At 46.8% G+C, this 15,825-nt stretch overlaps 2 protein-coding genes across 4 annotated transcripts in view; one reads left to right on the top strand and one right to left on the bottom strand.

The window, feature by feature from the left end:
* Window positions 1-8,912, top strand: part of DPP7 (dipeptidyl peptidase 7) — a 29,624-nt gene extending 20,712 nt beyond the window's left edge. The window contains exons 9-13 of the mRNA XM_083485941.1: window positions 1,103-1,221; window positions 6,111-6,267; window positions 6,721-6,785; window positions 6,891-6,961; window positions 8,629-8,912. Of these exons, the coding sequence (XP_083342067.1) occupies window positions 1,103-1,221; window positions 6,111-6,267; window positions 6,721-6,785; window positions 6,891-6,961; window positions 8,629-8,764 (548 nt within the window). The 3' untranslated portion in view covers window positions 8,765-8,912. The remainder of the gene's footprint in view (window positions 1-1,102; window positions 1,222-6,110; window positions 6,268-6,720; window positions 6,786-6,890; window positions 6,962-8,628) is intronic.
* Window positions 8,913-9,649: 737 nt separating this feature from the next.
* The window catches only part of MAN1B1 (mannosidase alpha class 1B member 1), a 28,521-nt gene continuing 22,345 nt past the window's right edge, over window positions 9,650-15,825 (bottom strand). For all 3 annotated transcript variants that reach the window (XM_083485850.1, XM_083485852.1, XM_083485851.1), the window contains 2 exons: window positions 14,427-14,558; window positions 9,650-13,596 (listed from right to left, as the gene is read on the bottom strand). In XM_083485850.1, coding sequence (XP_083341976.1) covers window positions 13,393-13,596; window positions 14,427-14,558 — 336 coding nt within the window. In that variant the 3' untranslated portion in view covers window positions 9,650-13,392. The remainder of the gene's footprint in view (window positions 13,597-14,426; window positions 14,559-15,825) is intronic.

Raw genomic sequence — 15,825 nt, 5'->3', positions numbered from 1 at the left:
CCACTGTAGCAATGTCTGCTGATTTGGATGGCCTTAAAAGAGGATTGGATGAATTCATGGAGGAGGGCAATGCTATGAATAACTACTAGCCACAGTGGCTCTGTTCTGCTTCCATGGTCTGAGGCAATAAATACTTCTGAATCCCAGTTTCTGGAAACCACAGGGGGGGAGGGAGAGGGCTCTTGTGCTCACGTTTTGCTCGTGGGTTTCCCATTGAAGAATCTGCTTGACCACCATGAAAACACGATGCTGAACTAGATGTTCCACTGGCCAGATCCAACAGGCTATTCTTACATTCTCAAGTGTTTTTATTGTTTATTTCTTGTTGTCTGATGTCCTCGGTTCCTTTGGGGAGGAAGGGCAGGATGTAAATTTAATTATTACTGTTGAATGACTATGATTTTACTAAATTATATTAAGGGTTTCGATGATTTATTGTTGTGATTTGCTTTGTTTGATGCCCAGAATGGCTTGGGCAGCCCAGTCAGATGGGTGGCATATAACAACAAAAACAGCAGCAGCAAGAACAACAACAACAACAAATTAATTGCTGCTATTATTATTATTATTATTATTATTATTATTAATGTTACTGTATTTGTTATTATAGTGTTTACAAGGGGGTTCCCCCCTTCCCCTCACTGTGCTATTGTGATTATTGTCAGCCACTTTGATCTCAATTTATGTTGCTGGAAAAAGCAAAACGCAGTCATACCTCGGGTTATGAACGCTGTGGGTTGCACATTTTCAGATTGCAGACCGCGCCGAACCCAGAAGTACTGGAACGATTTACTTCTGGGTTTCGGCACTCGTGCATGCGCAGAAGCGCAAAATGACGTCATGCGCAGATGCGCCGAATCGCGTCACGCTCGTGCGCAGACGCGACACTTCAGGCTATGAGCGCTGCGGGTTGTGAACGTGCCTCCTGCACGGATGGATCACGTTCGCAACCGGAGGTACAACTGTACACATATTAAATAAATCAAACATCATCATCACTATTATTATTATTAAACATACTGATGTTATTGATGATAATAAGCCATCTAATCTGGCCCCTTGAAATGAGCAGCATCATAACCTCCTCCCCTTTACTCACTAGGGCTGCTCTATAACTCCACTGGGGTAGTTCCATGTTTCGATATTTACAAGCTGTACCAGAAATGTGCTGACCCCACAGGTTGTGGAACAGGATCAGATGCCGCTGCATGGGACTATCAGGTATGCTGGGGGGAAGAGGAGTGAAATTTAACAAGAGCGTCACCTTCACCAGTCTGGTGCCCGCCAGATGCTGTGTCGACTCTGACTACCACCAGCCCTGCTGGATGACGGGCTTCTCCCAGATTTTGGAATCCCCTCCCTAGAGAAGCCAGACTGGCTCCCTCCTTGTTGTCCTTCCACCAGCAGGTGAAGATTTTTTATTTATTTTTTTGTTCCAACAGGCTTTTGGGGAAATCCCTGCTCTTAATGAAAGGCCTGGTGCTGTGCTGTATGGTTTTAACAGATTGTGTGTTTTAATTATATCAGTGTTTGTTTTTTAATGGAAACCCCCTCCCCCACATTTTTAATTGTTCTTATTTTTATCAGCAAGCTGCTCTGAGTCCCTGTGAGGGAGAAAGGCAAGGTATAAATGAATATATTTTAACGAAGATGGGGATTTAGTCCAAAAGTCTGAAGCACATCAGGTTGGCAAAGGTCACCCTGCATGCTTTATGGCAGGGGTCAGCAACCTTTTTCAGCAGGGGGCCAGTCCACTGTCCCACAGACCTTGTGGGGGGCCGGACTATATTTTGAAGCGGGGGGATGAATGAATTCCTGTGCCCCACAAATAACCCAGAGATGCATTTTAAATAAAAGGACACATTCTACTCATGTAAAAACACGCTGATTCCTGGGCCGTCCGTGGACCAAATTGAGAAGGTGATTGGGCTGGATCCGGCCCCTGGGCCTTAGGTTGCCTACCCATGCTTTATGGCAATGAGTTCCATAACCTAAGTATTGAGAGTAGGACCTTTCTTTCTTTCGCTATGTCAAATCTTCTGCCCAGTGATACTAATCGTATCATTAAATACAATTAGTTGTATTTAATGATTCTTAAACTGCCTTCCAATATAAAAACTGGTTTGCAGTAGCCAATAACAACAGCAAATGAACAAGTCTGATAAATCAATCGGAGGGAGAAGAACTTCCCTTTGTTCAGGATATCCATACCGTACAGTAATACCTAGGGTTAAATATGCTTCAGGTTGAGTGTTTTCAGGTTACGCTCTGCAGCGACCCAGAAGTAACGGAACGTGCTACTTCTGGGTTTTGCCGTTCGTGCATGCGCAGACGCTCAAAATGACGTCATGTGCATGCACAGACGCAGCAAATTGTGACATGTGCAGACACGCAGTCGTGGGTTGCATTCTACTCAGGATGCGAATGGGGCTCCGGAACGGATCCCGTTCGCATCCAGAGATACCACTGTATGTAGTTTTACAATCTTCCATCCTATTTTCCCTTCTACACTTAATGAGCTCCCCCCCCCCCACTAAATTTAAGCATCCAAAACACTTCAGCTGCTGCCCATAGGGAAAGATGCTCTAGACCAGGAATTGGCAAGGTTTACTGGGCATGGGCCGGATCACTCCTGCAGAGATCCTCTGTGGGCCGGCCAGTGCAGCGTGACTTCGGAAATCACATCTGCACATGTCTGCGACGCTGGAAATCGCTTCTGCACATGCCCAGACGCCAAAAACCATGCCTGCGCAGAAGCAATTTCTGGCATCTCTGCAGAAGCAATTTCCGGTGCCACAGACGTGCGCAGAAGCAATTTCTGGAGCTGTGGAAGAGAGTCCCTGCGCCACGCTGTGCTGGTTTAACACTGCACGCAGGAACTTGCCTATTAGTATTTCACTCCTTCCATTGCAAGGATCATCGGATCCTATTGTTTACTTTCTGTTTCGTGAGAAAGTTTTCTTTCTGCTCTGTTTTGCAATGAGACAGGACGTCTGTATGAGGGCTGCTCCTCTCATAGATGTTTGTTCTTTAATCTGTAATTAGTAGAAATAAAGTAGGTATGCCCAGAGACCTCCTCACCTCCGTCTGCGCTGCTTTACTCTGCTAAGACCAGGTGCTTACAAGAGAGCAGCTGAGTTCCAGAACACCAGGACCCCTTCCCAGGAATGCTGAGTAGCTGTTCCAGTTGCTGGAGGTGGCCATGGGGCCTGCAGGAGTGTTCCATTATTGCTGAGCGGGCAGCTCGGTTTGGGGGTGGCTCGGGGGCCGGTTAAACGGCCTCCGTGGGCCGCTTCCAGCCCATGGGCCGCAGGTTGGGGACCTCTGGTCTAGACTGATCATTTTGGTTGCCCTTTCCTGTGCTTTCCCAAGATCTACGCTAATTCTTTTTGAGATGGGGTAGCCAGACAATCACAGAGCTTCCCAAATGCAGCTCCACCAGAGATTATACAAAACATTTACATTCTGCAGATGGGAGTGTGTTTAAACAGCTGTTCAATCCATAGCCCTTTCCACTTTGCTACTTTGAGCAAGTCTTCTTAATTCCCCCCCCCCTTTAATTGCAGTGTAGACTTCAGTGTCTCTGTTCAGTACGTTTGCATCTTATGCAGGGGTTTGATTCAAAGGGTTCTGCATATATGCAAAAAGGCAGGTACTCAAAGCCCTGGTAAATAGGGAACGGGGAGGGAGGCCGATGCCAGCTTGGGGAGGTAGTGCCAGGAGGCGGGCATGCAGTGTGCTTGGAACTGAGTGCCGCCACCCCCTCCCCCTGTTCAGTGGGGTAGAGCCCACAAATAAGTCTTCAATCTTAAAGGTGCAGCTTATTTACAGGTGCAGCTTATATTCGGGCCAATACGGTCCCTGTCCCATAACACCACTTACCACCCCTTGTGTACGATTGCATTTCACGTACGACACCATGGAATCATGGTATCATGATACCACACAATCATGGAATCATGACACCTTGATCTCACGCTATGATTTCATGAAATCAGCGTAATCATGGAATCATGACACCTTGATCTCACGCTGATTTCATGAAATCAGCGTAAACATGGAATCATGACACCTTGATCTCGCGCTATGATTTCATGAAATCAGCGTAATCATGGAATCATGACACCTTGATCTCACGCTGATTTCATGAAATCAGCGTAATCATGGAATCATGACACCTTGATCTCGCGCTATGATTTCATGAAATCAGCGTAATCATGGAATCATGACACCTTGATCTCACGCTATGATTTCATGAAATCAGCGTAAACATGGAATCATGACACCTTGATCTCGCGCTATGATTTCATGAAATCAGCGTAATCATGGAATCATGACACCTTGATCTCACGCTGATTTCATGAAATCAGCGTAATCATGGAATCATGACACCTTGATCTCGCGCTATGATTTCATGAAATCAGCGTAATCATGGAATCATGACACCTTGATCTCGCGCTATGATTTCATGAAATCAGCGTAATCATGGAATCATGATATCTTGATCTCACGCTATGATTTCATGAAATCATAGCGCAATCATGAAATCACGATACCTTGATCTCACGCTATGATTTCATGAAATCAGCGTAATCATGGAATCATGATATCTTGATCTCGCGCTATGATTTCATGAAATCAGCGTAATCATGGAATCATGACACCTTGATCTCGCGCTATGATTTCATGAAATCAGCGTAATCATGGAATCATGACACCTTAATCTCACGCTATGATTTCATGAAATCAGCGTAATCATGGAATCATGACACCTTGATCTCACGCTGATTTCATGAAATCAGCGTAATCATGGAATCATGACACCTTGATCTCACGCTGATTTCATGAAATCAGTGTAATCATGGAATCATGACACCTTGATCTCACGCTATGATTTCATGAAATCAGCGTAATCATGGAATCATGACACCTTGATCTCGCGCTATGATTTCATGAAATCAGCCTAATCATGGAATCATGATATCTTGATCTCACGCTATGATTTCATGAAATCATAGCGCAATCATGGAATCACAACACCTTGATCTCACGCTATGATTTCATGAAATCAGCGTAATCATGGAATCACGACACCTTGATCTCACGCTATGATTTCATGAAATCAGCGTAATCATGGAATCATGACACCTTGATCTCACGCTATGATTTCATGAAATCAGCGTAATCATGGAATCATGACACCTTGATATCGCGCTATGATTTCATTAAGTCATAGCGCACAATCATGAAATCACATTGCACAATCATGAAATGGTATCACACAATCATGAAATCATGCTATCTTCATTTCACACTGATTTTGCACAAGCACATGATTGCATGATACCGTATTGCCCCAAATATAAGCTGCACTCCCCCCAAAAATTCTGACTGTGAAAAGTTAAAGTGCAGCTTATTTTCAGAACCGAGCACTGCATGACCGCCTCCCAACACTACCACCCTGAACGGGGTGCTGGGAGGCACTACCTCCCCAAGCTGGTGCCCCCCGTTCAGGGTGGTAGTGTTGGGAGGCGTTAGTACCGGGAGGTACTTTTCAAGCATCTCAAGGCTTCAGAGCCAGGGCATGGATTGGGGTTTGCCTCCCCTCTCCCAAACAAGTTTTTCCCAGCGCAAAAAAGAGCTTTTAAGATATTTGCCTTGCTTAGGGAGCAAGGTTCTCTCTGTGTACCAGGCTCTGAATGCTCTTGCAACATTTCATGAGGCCTTCCTAGTTCCCACAAAATCTTGTGGGAGCATCCCAGACGCAGCACATGGAGAGGGCCTTGCTCCCAGGCAAGGCAGAGAGCTTAAAAGCTATTTTGTGCTAGGTCTTCCCAGTGCAAAAAGAGCCACCTTGCTTGCATTTAACTTTTGGGATTCCATCCAGTGCCCTTCAGCAGCATATGGTGAAATTGTGCAGGTAATATGTGATCCTACTGCACTGAGAGTCTCAAGCATCCTCACGAAGGGAAGCCACCTTCTGGCCCAGCACGTACTTTTCCAAGAAAGTCACCTCTGGTGCAGAATGAAACACACATGCTCACATTTCATTGCCATTTTTGCCCTCTTTGGGACCAGAACCGCTGCTGAAATATCAGTTCTTTCTTCAGGCCTGCACTGAAATCAACTTAACCTTCAACAGCAACAACGTGACCGACATGTTCCCAGAGATCCCCTTCACAGATGCTGCCAGGGAGCAGTACTGCTTTCAGAAATGGGGGGTCCGCCCTCGGCCGTCATGGCTACGGACCAGCTTCTGGGGTGGTGGTAAGCAGACAGGTTTTTCTTCATTCCCTCTCCCTTTGGCTTGGGATTGTACCTCACTGGTGAGATCAGCAAGCAGAAACCCTTTTCAGCAAACCTTGTCACCTCCCGATGGGTGCCCTGATGGGAGAGCTGCTGCCAGCCAGAGTAGCCAATATTGGTTTGAGGTACAGATGGGAGTCTATTTCATGAGTTGTCACCATACTGCTTTCTACTGGGTCAGACTATTGCCTCATCTAGCTCAGTATTGTCCACACTGACTGGCAAGGGCTCCCCATGATTTCCGGCTGGGGCTTCTCCCAGCTGTACCAGGGGTTCAACCTAGGACCTTCTGCATGCAAAGCAGGAGCTCTGCCACTGGCCTTCAGCTCATCATGCAGCTGCTTTGGTGCAATTTAAAGAGTTTCTACCAGGCAAGCGAATAGTCTTATTTAGTATCTTGCTTAATACCCTCAGATCTGACTGCTGCAAGCAACATCATCTTCTCAAACGGAGACTTGGATCCCTGGGCCAGTGGTGGAGTAAGTTATCACCCTCTCCAAATTCTGCCTGCTCTTTTATAGCTGTCAGCTTGAAGACTTTGCCTGGCCCCAGAAAGGTCTGACTTCCGTTCATTGTCATTGCAGGTTAGAAAGAACCTGAGCTCCTCGTTGATAGCGATATTTATCAAGGGAGGTGCCCACCACCTAGATCTCAGGTATGTATTTGCAGAAATTGTCAGGAGCTATGTAACCAACATGGGTGCCACCACTGAAGGTTTAATGAATCCTTCAAGATCCTCCTTCAGACAGGAAGTCCTTTTAAAAACCTGTAAGTACCGTATTTGTGGCTCCATAAGATGCACCTAGTTTTTAGAGGAGGAAAAAAAGAAAAAAAATATTCTGAATGAAACAGTGGATGTATGATTTTTGTGGTTCATGCTGTGGCCACAGACATGTGATTTGACGGTGAGTTTGGGGTAGCCCAATGCAAAAATCCTGAGAATCCATGTGGATCCGTGCTTTGTAACCACGCTTTTGCGCCATTGCGGCCCCATGAAACAGTGGATGTATGGGGGTTTTTTGTGCAGGCTGTAGCCATGGACAAGCTATGTAATCTGATGGTGAATTAGGGGTGGCCCAGTGCAAAAATCCTGAGGATCTATGGGCTTTTACCTCCCCCCTCCCAGGCAGCCTCCTTTATCGCTAGCGTCCTTATCTCCCTCCCGATCCCACCGATCAGCTGCTTCCTTTCAACACTCCCTTCCCTCTTGTTTGCCTTAGTGTCGTTTCCTTAGCTGGAGCAGTTTTTTGTGCCTCCTTTTCTTCCAATTTCTCTCCTCATTGCTTTAACCTTCCTGTCTCCTCTCCTTGCAAGTTCGCTGTCTTTACCTCCCCCCTCCCAGGAAGCCTCCTTTATTGCTAGCGTCCCTTATGTCCCTCCCTGATCGCTTGCCAATCAGCGGCTTTGTTTCAACACCCATTTCCCTTTTTCAAAAAAATGAGCATAATCTGCTTTTCGCCCCTGGGCAATTTGGCTCCAGGGTCCACGCATTTGCTCCACAAGACGCACAGACATTTCCCCTTACTTTTTAGGAAGAAAAAAGTGTGTCTTATGGAGTGAAAAATGTGGTAAATACATTTTTAACTCTTCACTTATTTTATGCCATTCAGCCGGCCTTTCCAAATGTGCACCCTCCAGATGTTTTGAACTACAACAGCCACTAACATCCAAAACATCAGGAGGGCACCAGGTTAGTACAGTGGTACCTCGCAAGACGAATGCCTCGCAAGAGGAAAAACGCACAAGACAAAAGAGTTTTCTGTTTTTTTAGTCGTTCCGCAAGATGAATTTCCCTATGGGCTTGCTTCGCAAGACGAAACGTCTTGCAAGTTCTTGCGAGTTTGTTTCCTTTTTCTTAAAGCCGCTAAGCCGTTAATAGCCGCTAAGCCGTTAATAGCCGCTAAGCCGCTAATAGGGTTGCTTCGCAAGACGAAAAAACCGCAAGATGAAGAGACTCGCGGAACGGATTAATTTCGTCTTGTGAGGCACCGCTGTATATTGCATTAAGCAATTCAATCTGGGCGATTTCAGTACAGGTATGTTAAGATGCCCAGTTCCTCGTTCTCTCTTCTCCAGTGCAAGACTAGCCCTTGCTAGTATCTTAGCAGCCACTTGAATAAATTCACAGAAGATAGGACCAACACCTGTGATAGATAAATAGAGCCTCTGTGTTTAGAGGCAGTTTATCCCAGAGGAGCAGGTGTAAACCAGAGGGGTCATTTCATCCCAAAAAGAGCTCCAAAATAGCCGAACTGAAAAACTGCCAGCTGTGGTTCCCTGGATTTGGCATCTGCTTCCTGTGGGCTTTATGTGTTCCAACAGGGGTTCCAACCCAGCAGATCCACCTTCAGCCAGAGAGGCTCGTCTCCAAGAAGCAAACATCATCCGTGACTGGGTCAAGGCAGCAGCTGGGGCCTCGAAGCAGCTCACTCCCAACCACCATCCAGCCAGACTTTAGCAGGAGTCGTCAAGGCAGCATTTGGGTACCAAAACCAGCTAGGAGTCCTGCCTACGGTTTGCCAGTTGGTTGTTGGGCTGCTGAGTCAATGACACTTCTCTGCAACAGGATTGTAAAAACAAGAATAAAACTGGAGATTCCCTCAGGAGCTCTATCCTGCTTTGTTTGTGTTTCCTGAACATTGGATCAGGTCCAGGTATACATGACAGACATTATTTCCTATAGTGAGACAGCCAGCTCTCTCCGGAGAAAGGGACTTCTACCATTAACTGCTCTCGCTAGCTGAGGCTTTCAAGCTCACTCGTCTCCTGTGTTGTTTCAAAGCAGGCAAATTGCCATTGCTGAGAACAAGAAGAACAGCCTGTGTCTTAATGGAGCTTATAACCAATCCCAAGTGTTGGAGGCAAGTATGCTGATTATTCTACCCTCTCGTTGAAATCACTTGGAATAAGCTCAGGCTCCCGCACACCAAGTCAGAGCGTTGGCCTGTCTAGCCCAGTACTCAGTTGTCCCCCCCCATCTCGGGCCCGTTACCTGCCCCCTGCTCCTTTTAACTGGAGACACCAAGGGTTGCACCTGGGGACTTCTGCATGTAAAGCAGGTATCCTGTGACAGAGCTACGCCCCCCCCCAAGGGTGTTCCCAGCCAGCCTTAAAGGAACACATGGATGGGCATTGCTCTCTAGCTGTTCTGCGGACCACTAGTGTCAATGAGTGAGTTTGTTTGTTTGTTTGTTTGTTTGGGTCACTGCCTGCAGCTTGACTGAAATGTGGCACCTGTGCCCCATTCAGTTCAGTGCAAGATCAAGCAAAGCCAGGTGCCCAGCAGCCCGGAGGGTGTGAGGATGCATCAGCAGTAAACCAGAACACGGAAAAAAACAGTGTCTCAAAATAAATTACAAGTTTATTAAAGTGGAATAGAATTCTGTGGATTAGCTTGACTAAATACAATGGGTTTTTTTTTATTTAAATCATATTTAAGATATATTTCTTCCACCTCTTAAAAAGGTGAAGTACACCAAAAATCATTTGCACATTCACAATGGGATGGGCTCATCTATGTAACAAATATGGTGGACCAGATAACAAACACAGCAAGGCTTCATTCTTTTTTCTTCTTTGGCAGGGGAAGAGAAGGAAGGCAGTCAGCTTTAGAGCAGCTGCATGGGGGAAGGGAATAGGGAATGGAAGCTCCTCCACCTGCAGCTCCTGTACCAAACGGAGGAGTAAACGCAGCAGCAACTGAGCATCTAGGCATGAGGTTTGGTGGTTGGAAGATCTGGCCTTCACTTCCTATCAGTTTGCAGCAAGTTGCCAACTAGACTCCTGGTTGTTGTTTCTGTTGCTCGGAGGAAGAGGATGGGAAACTCCTGTTTCCCCTCCTTTAAGACATTGGAGAAAGAACTGGCAATCTTCATAGCAGCATTTCACAGTAAGACATGTTCCTATTCACAACACTGTACCCATAACCCACCTGCCTACACATAACCATGGAAGATTTAACACGGAATGTCTGCAGATCTGTGGCACTGCAGAGCGAGAAAAATGACAATACAGGGTTTTGTTTTTTGTTTTTTTGGAAGTGCTTTGAAAGACGAGAGAATGAAGAGGATTTGGCTTTTGTGGGGAGCTGTGAATATTCTGCATGTGAGGGGAGTGAGAATTCAGGATTCTGCACCAACAAAAGCCACATTCTGCAGGTGCAGCTCATTTGTTCTGCTGTTAAGTCTCTGGGTGGGGGCCCAGGAGTTGGAGAGCGTGTTCCAGCACGGTAGGTTGCTCAGTGCCAAAAAGACTCCACCTTGTGCCTGGCTAGCTGCATGTTACCAAGGGATACATCATCACCTGTCTACCAGCTTCTGCCTCCTTCCTAGGGAAAGCACTCGCCTCCAGCTCCTACACCCACTCATCCCCCCCTTTACCCTTGGGTGTAGAAGGCCCCAGTGCAAAGGTTAAGCGTTGGCCTTCCCAAGATGGGGCAACTGTTCAGCTTTAGAATATGGCTTTTAAATTCCAGGGTGCACTTGGGTGAGGAGAGTGGGGAACAGGAACACCACAGTATTCTAAATGACACACACAAACACGCACACATAAATCTTTCTTGGACGAATGTTCCAGTACTGCCCAGGGCAGGCAGGGTCATGTGGCTTGTGGCTGCTTTTCTGCTGCCACTCAGGAGACACTGCCCTGCAACCGGGAAGACAGGCTTCGTGTAAAACAACTGGCATCCAGTGCCTTCCTCTGAAAATCCAAGGTTACAGCAGCAAAATTTGGAATAATTAATCCTTAGCAATTATATTGCACTTTTTATCTCTGAGATCCTAACCGCCATCCTGCAAGGTAGGGCTGCTGCAATCCATGCACTTTTGCAGGGAAGCTTGAGGCTGAGACTATACCTAGCAGTGGTGAGACTTGGAACTGGATCACCACCCGCAGGGTCTTGTCCACTGCGCTGCTCCAGCTATTAAGTCAGCAGCCAAACCTCAGTCTCTGAAAACTTGCTTTTTTATTGGAAAGTCTTAAGACAAGTTGTTGTTGTTCAGCTCTTGTTCTGGGCAAAGCGAGTCCACCACCAACACCATATGTGCCAGATTTGATACAGCTCGCAAAATACACTGTGAAATTCTGTCAGAATTCTAAAAAATAAAAGACAAGTAGGATCTACCAAGAACATAATTCATTGCAGGAAATTCTCGTGCCAGTCCAAGCTCTGCTCTCTTATTCATTCCGATGTGGAAGCCACAGGGCATCTTCCCACTAATTTGTTACCCCTTGATATTTAAATAATTTGTTCCAGCTCAAAAACAGCGACTAAGCGGTTACAAGACAGGCCTGACAGAATGTACTACTGAGAAAAGCAGGAAGCAACAGAGGCTGGGAATTCCACGGCAGGCAATGAAAATTGCTGGGTGACTGGTCAGCCCCCAAACTAGAGAGGATAGTCTCCAGCACCCTCTCCACCCCTCCAATCTGGGATTCCTCTTCTGGAGTTTGGGATTCAGTGGAAGCAGGAGGTGGTGGAAGAAATAATGGCTAACAAACTATAAGGGAGAGGTGGTGCTGTGCAAGCATAAACAAAAAGAAAAAAGAGAACTACAGATAAGACATTTCTGAAACATGTACCCTGAATTCCACATGAAGCCATAGCAAGGGCAAACGAAAGGGTAGCACATGCAACAGACCTGGGAAAAGGAGAAATGCCCCCGCTCCTTAGTTGACCTAAACTCAGGTTATTGCACAAGGCCCTTCACCACCCTGAGCTAACCCTGGAGGTGGCCAGCAAGACGAAGAACAGGAAGCAGGAGCATCAGAGCCAGAATACTGCCAAAGAGCCCCCTACTGCCTCAAACTAAGCTTTCCCCTTAGCAAGAGCTTTCAAGACCTCAAAACCCCATTAGGTTATTTAATACATTTGCACTTAATACATTAGGTTTACTCCTTGACCTGCATTTAAAAAGCCACCACAGCATTTTCTTATCAAGCCTACTGTTTTAGGAGAATCAATACAAATCAATACATCCTCTGTGCTAACCCATTTCCTAACAGTCACAATCATTACCATTCTCTTTGACTTCACCATAGAAACTGGACCCTGGAAGCAACTGCTTCCTAGCTGTGTACACCAAACAAGAACCCTCTTTTCCAGCAAAGGCCCAGCTGAGCCAGCACACAGCGAAGGAAAGAACAGCAAGCCTGCTTATTTCAGGCATGGGTTCCAATCCACGGGAGGAAATGGCAACGACCTCACACATTTATTCAGGACTCCTGGAGCTTCAGGAAGCAGCTTTCAGTTGGAATACCTGAGCTGAAACATTAACTATACATATATAAACTTCTGCACAGATAACCCTTTTTTTTTAGAATGTAAAATTTCTTTTTCACATTGTCTTCCTGCATTTATGCAGATAAGTTAAATATAGAGTGACACACCTAGAAGTGTACACAACCCTCCACCCAAACCAGCAGCCTCTGCACTTAAACTGCCCCACAGTTCACAACGGTACGAGCATCACAAGATTATTCAGAGAGCCATGAAGATGTTGCCACTGGTAACACTGCTAAAAAGGGTCAGCTTTTTTTTGTGTGGCCAGCGGTAGAGCCCTCTGGCTTGGAATGTAAGTGGAAAATCAGCAAACTGCACCAGCAACAAGGATTCTAAATCTGGGATGAGGATGCCTATCTCTTTCTCTTCCCTCTACCATACAGACATGGCACAGGCTCATACAGTGGAACGATGCTGTAAAGTGAGAGCAGCTTGGCGTTCCCAAATGAGTCTCCTCTCACCAGGACGTTCATTCGGACACCAATACGAAATCTAAGGCTTGGTGGATCTCACCAGGTCAAATAAATGTGATCCCTGTTTCTCCTCTCAAATGTCTCGTGCTCCAGGCAGGATTCAGCATTGCACTTCATTGCTTGCCCAACCAAGTCTTTGTGGACGGAGAGATAAGACGCAAGGGTAGTGTGGTGGGGGGGAGGGAGTGTATGTCTGGAGCTCCCCTTCCGTAAACCTTTCTGACGTGCTGCCAGCAAAAAAATGAACCCACAAAACTCTGCACACCTCCCTTCAGACCCCAACAAGCTGGGACACGATCAAGACCGGGAATGGTTGGTGCCTCATCTTTCATTTTATGCTGATGGCCAAATTGGAAGAGGGTGAGCTTCTGTGTTGAAGACATACTTATCGAGGTTTATCAAGTCCACATCGTCAGAGAAGAGCAGGAAAAGGTACTTGAGCGTTTCCCCGAGGAAAAAGCTTTCCATCTTGTCTCTTGGCTCCGGGTTGCTGGTGCTCTGGACGTTGTTGATGGACGTGTAGCCACCAGTGGGGACCTGGGCAGAAGGATCCCAAGAAAAGAAACCTGAGCGTGGGACTGCGCCCTGCCTAGAGCCATTTGGTTATTGCTTGGCAAGTGTAATGACACACACACACCTGCACCAGCCATTCCCCACCCCCTCCACGTTAGGTTTCCAAATCCCAAGTTTGCTACGTCATGAGGAAAACTGGGGGAGGGTTGTGTACAGGAGGACAGCCTCCAAGAATGTCGTCTTTCCTGCACTGCCTGGTGTTATGCATATGACGGCCTTGAATGTTCTAAGCCAGCCTTCTTCAACCTGGTGTCCTCCAAGTGTTCCAGACTACAACTCATTGTGCTGGATGCTGATGGGAGTCACAGCCCAAAATGTCTGAAGGACACCAGGTTGGCAGAGGCTGGCCTGGACAGCTAACACAAGCTGGAAAAGTGAGGTGATAATCTTTAAAAACAAACGCCTTAAGAGCATCCCTACTGGATCATACCAAAGAACACATCAAGGCCAGCCACTTGCTTCCAACAGGGGTCAGCCAGTTGCCTCTAGGCAAAGTCCTCAAGCAGGGCATAAAGACAACAGGCTTTCTCTGCTGTTGCTCCTCAGCAAGTGGTCTTCAGAACTATGCTGCTTCTGAACAGGGAGGCTTCATTTAGCCACTATGACTAATAGCCTCTGGATTTCTCATGCGCACACACACACACACACACACACACACAGCCTTTAAAGTTAATTAAGGTCGAGGCCTTCACATTTTGTGGCAGCAAATTCCACAAATCAGCTGTGCATCGTGTGAAGATGTGGACCAAGGCTGCCCAAGTCCTTCCAAAGCGCACCCCCGAGATCTGCTTTACCCGTGTGTATTTATTGAAGCTCTGCAATATCTCCCAGCCCCAATCCTGGTACTTCTTATCACCAGTGAATCGATACAGGTAGAAAAGGCTCTCCACTGTCTCAGGGCGCAGAAGATTGTGCCTGTCCGCTGCCTGGGGTAGGGGAAAAAATAAAGAATTATAGAAGAAGAAAGGGGCCATTTGTAGCCCCACATCCCTCAACCCTGAGGTGTGTGTGTGTGTGTGTTGGCCTCTCCTTCCTCCATTTTACCATATCCTTACCTTTCTTGATCCAAAATGTTTGCAATATACCTACTGAGCAGGTCCGTTTTTAAAATGTATCTATGCATGCCAGAGTATACATCCCTAATAGGTGCTTGTAGCACATAACAGCTAGTAGCTTGCTTATTTATTTTCTTAAGTTATTCATTTTATTGCATTTGTCACCTCATAACATTGTTCTCTTAGCTGGTCTTTTAATAAATAAGAAAACAACATGAATGCAAAGAAGTCAGGAAACCACAAAAGCAAAACTCAGTTGTACCCGGACACAGAGCTAAGAATCACAAGGCCCAGGTGACACCAGCTAACCGTTTAATAGGTCCCAGTTGAATAGAAAGCTTCTCATGGCATTAAAACACCACAAAAATGGTGCCAGGCAAGCTGCCCAGGGAAGACTTCCAAAGGCCCTCTCACTGGTACTTACCATGAAGTTGAACAGTTGCTAAGAGACTCAAAGCTACAAACTGGGACTCTCCGTGCAGGGAGAGAGCATCGCCCTCAGTGGCAGTGCGATCCTGGTGGGGTGCCATCGTGGCTGCCCCCCCCCGGCATGCACTGGGCACCCCACCCCTGCAGGGAGTGTGCCACGTCCCCAGGACACATGCCAGCCTTGCCGCCACCTGCTCTCCACCCCCTGGTGCCGGAGATGCTCCGCCACTGTCTCATGTACAGGCATACCTCGGGTTACAGGTGCTTCAGGTTGCACGTTTTTGGGTTGCACACTGCACTGAACCTGGAAGTACCGGAACAGGTTACTTCCGGGTTTTGGCGCATGCGCAGAAGTGCTAAATCACACTTTGCGCATGTGCAGAAGCCCCGAATCACAACCTGCGCATGCACAGACGTGGCGCTGTGGGTTACAAACGTGCCTCCCACACGGATCATGTTCACAACCCGAACGTCCACTGTATCTTCTCTCTAGATGGTCTTTAATAAAGCAGAACCTCTCAGTTTTAGACCCCCCCCCCCCAAAATAACAATATCGGAGTAATACGGTTGTAAGAAGGACAGATGGAGCACATGGGCCAACAGTCAAGCCTTGTATGTTGGTGCATCTGTCCCACTTCTGCCTGCAACAGCAGCAATCAGAGGCTGAGCAGCTGTGCCTCTGCCTCAGGTTGCTTTCTGCCGTGCTTGT

The sequence above is a fragment of the Podarcis liolepis genome, assembly GCF_965112155.1.
Source record: "Podarcis liolepis genome assembly, chromosome: Z".
Lineage (NCBI taxonomy): Eukaryota > Metazoa > Chordata > Lepidosauria > Squamata > Lacertidae > Podarcis > Podarcis liolepis.
The sequence above is the reverse complement of the archived record's forward strand: the minus strand, read 5'-3'. Positions and strand labels throughout refer to the sequence as shown.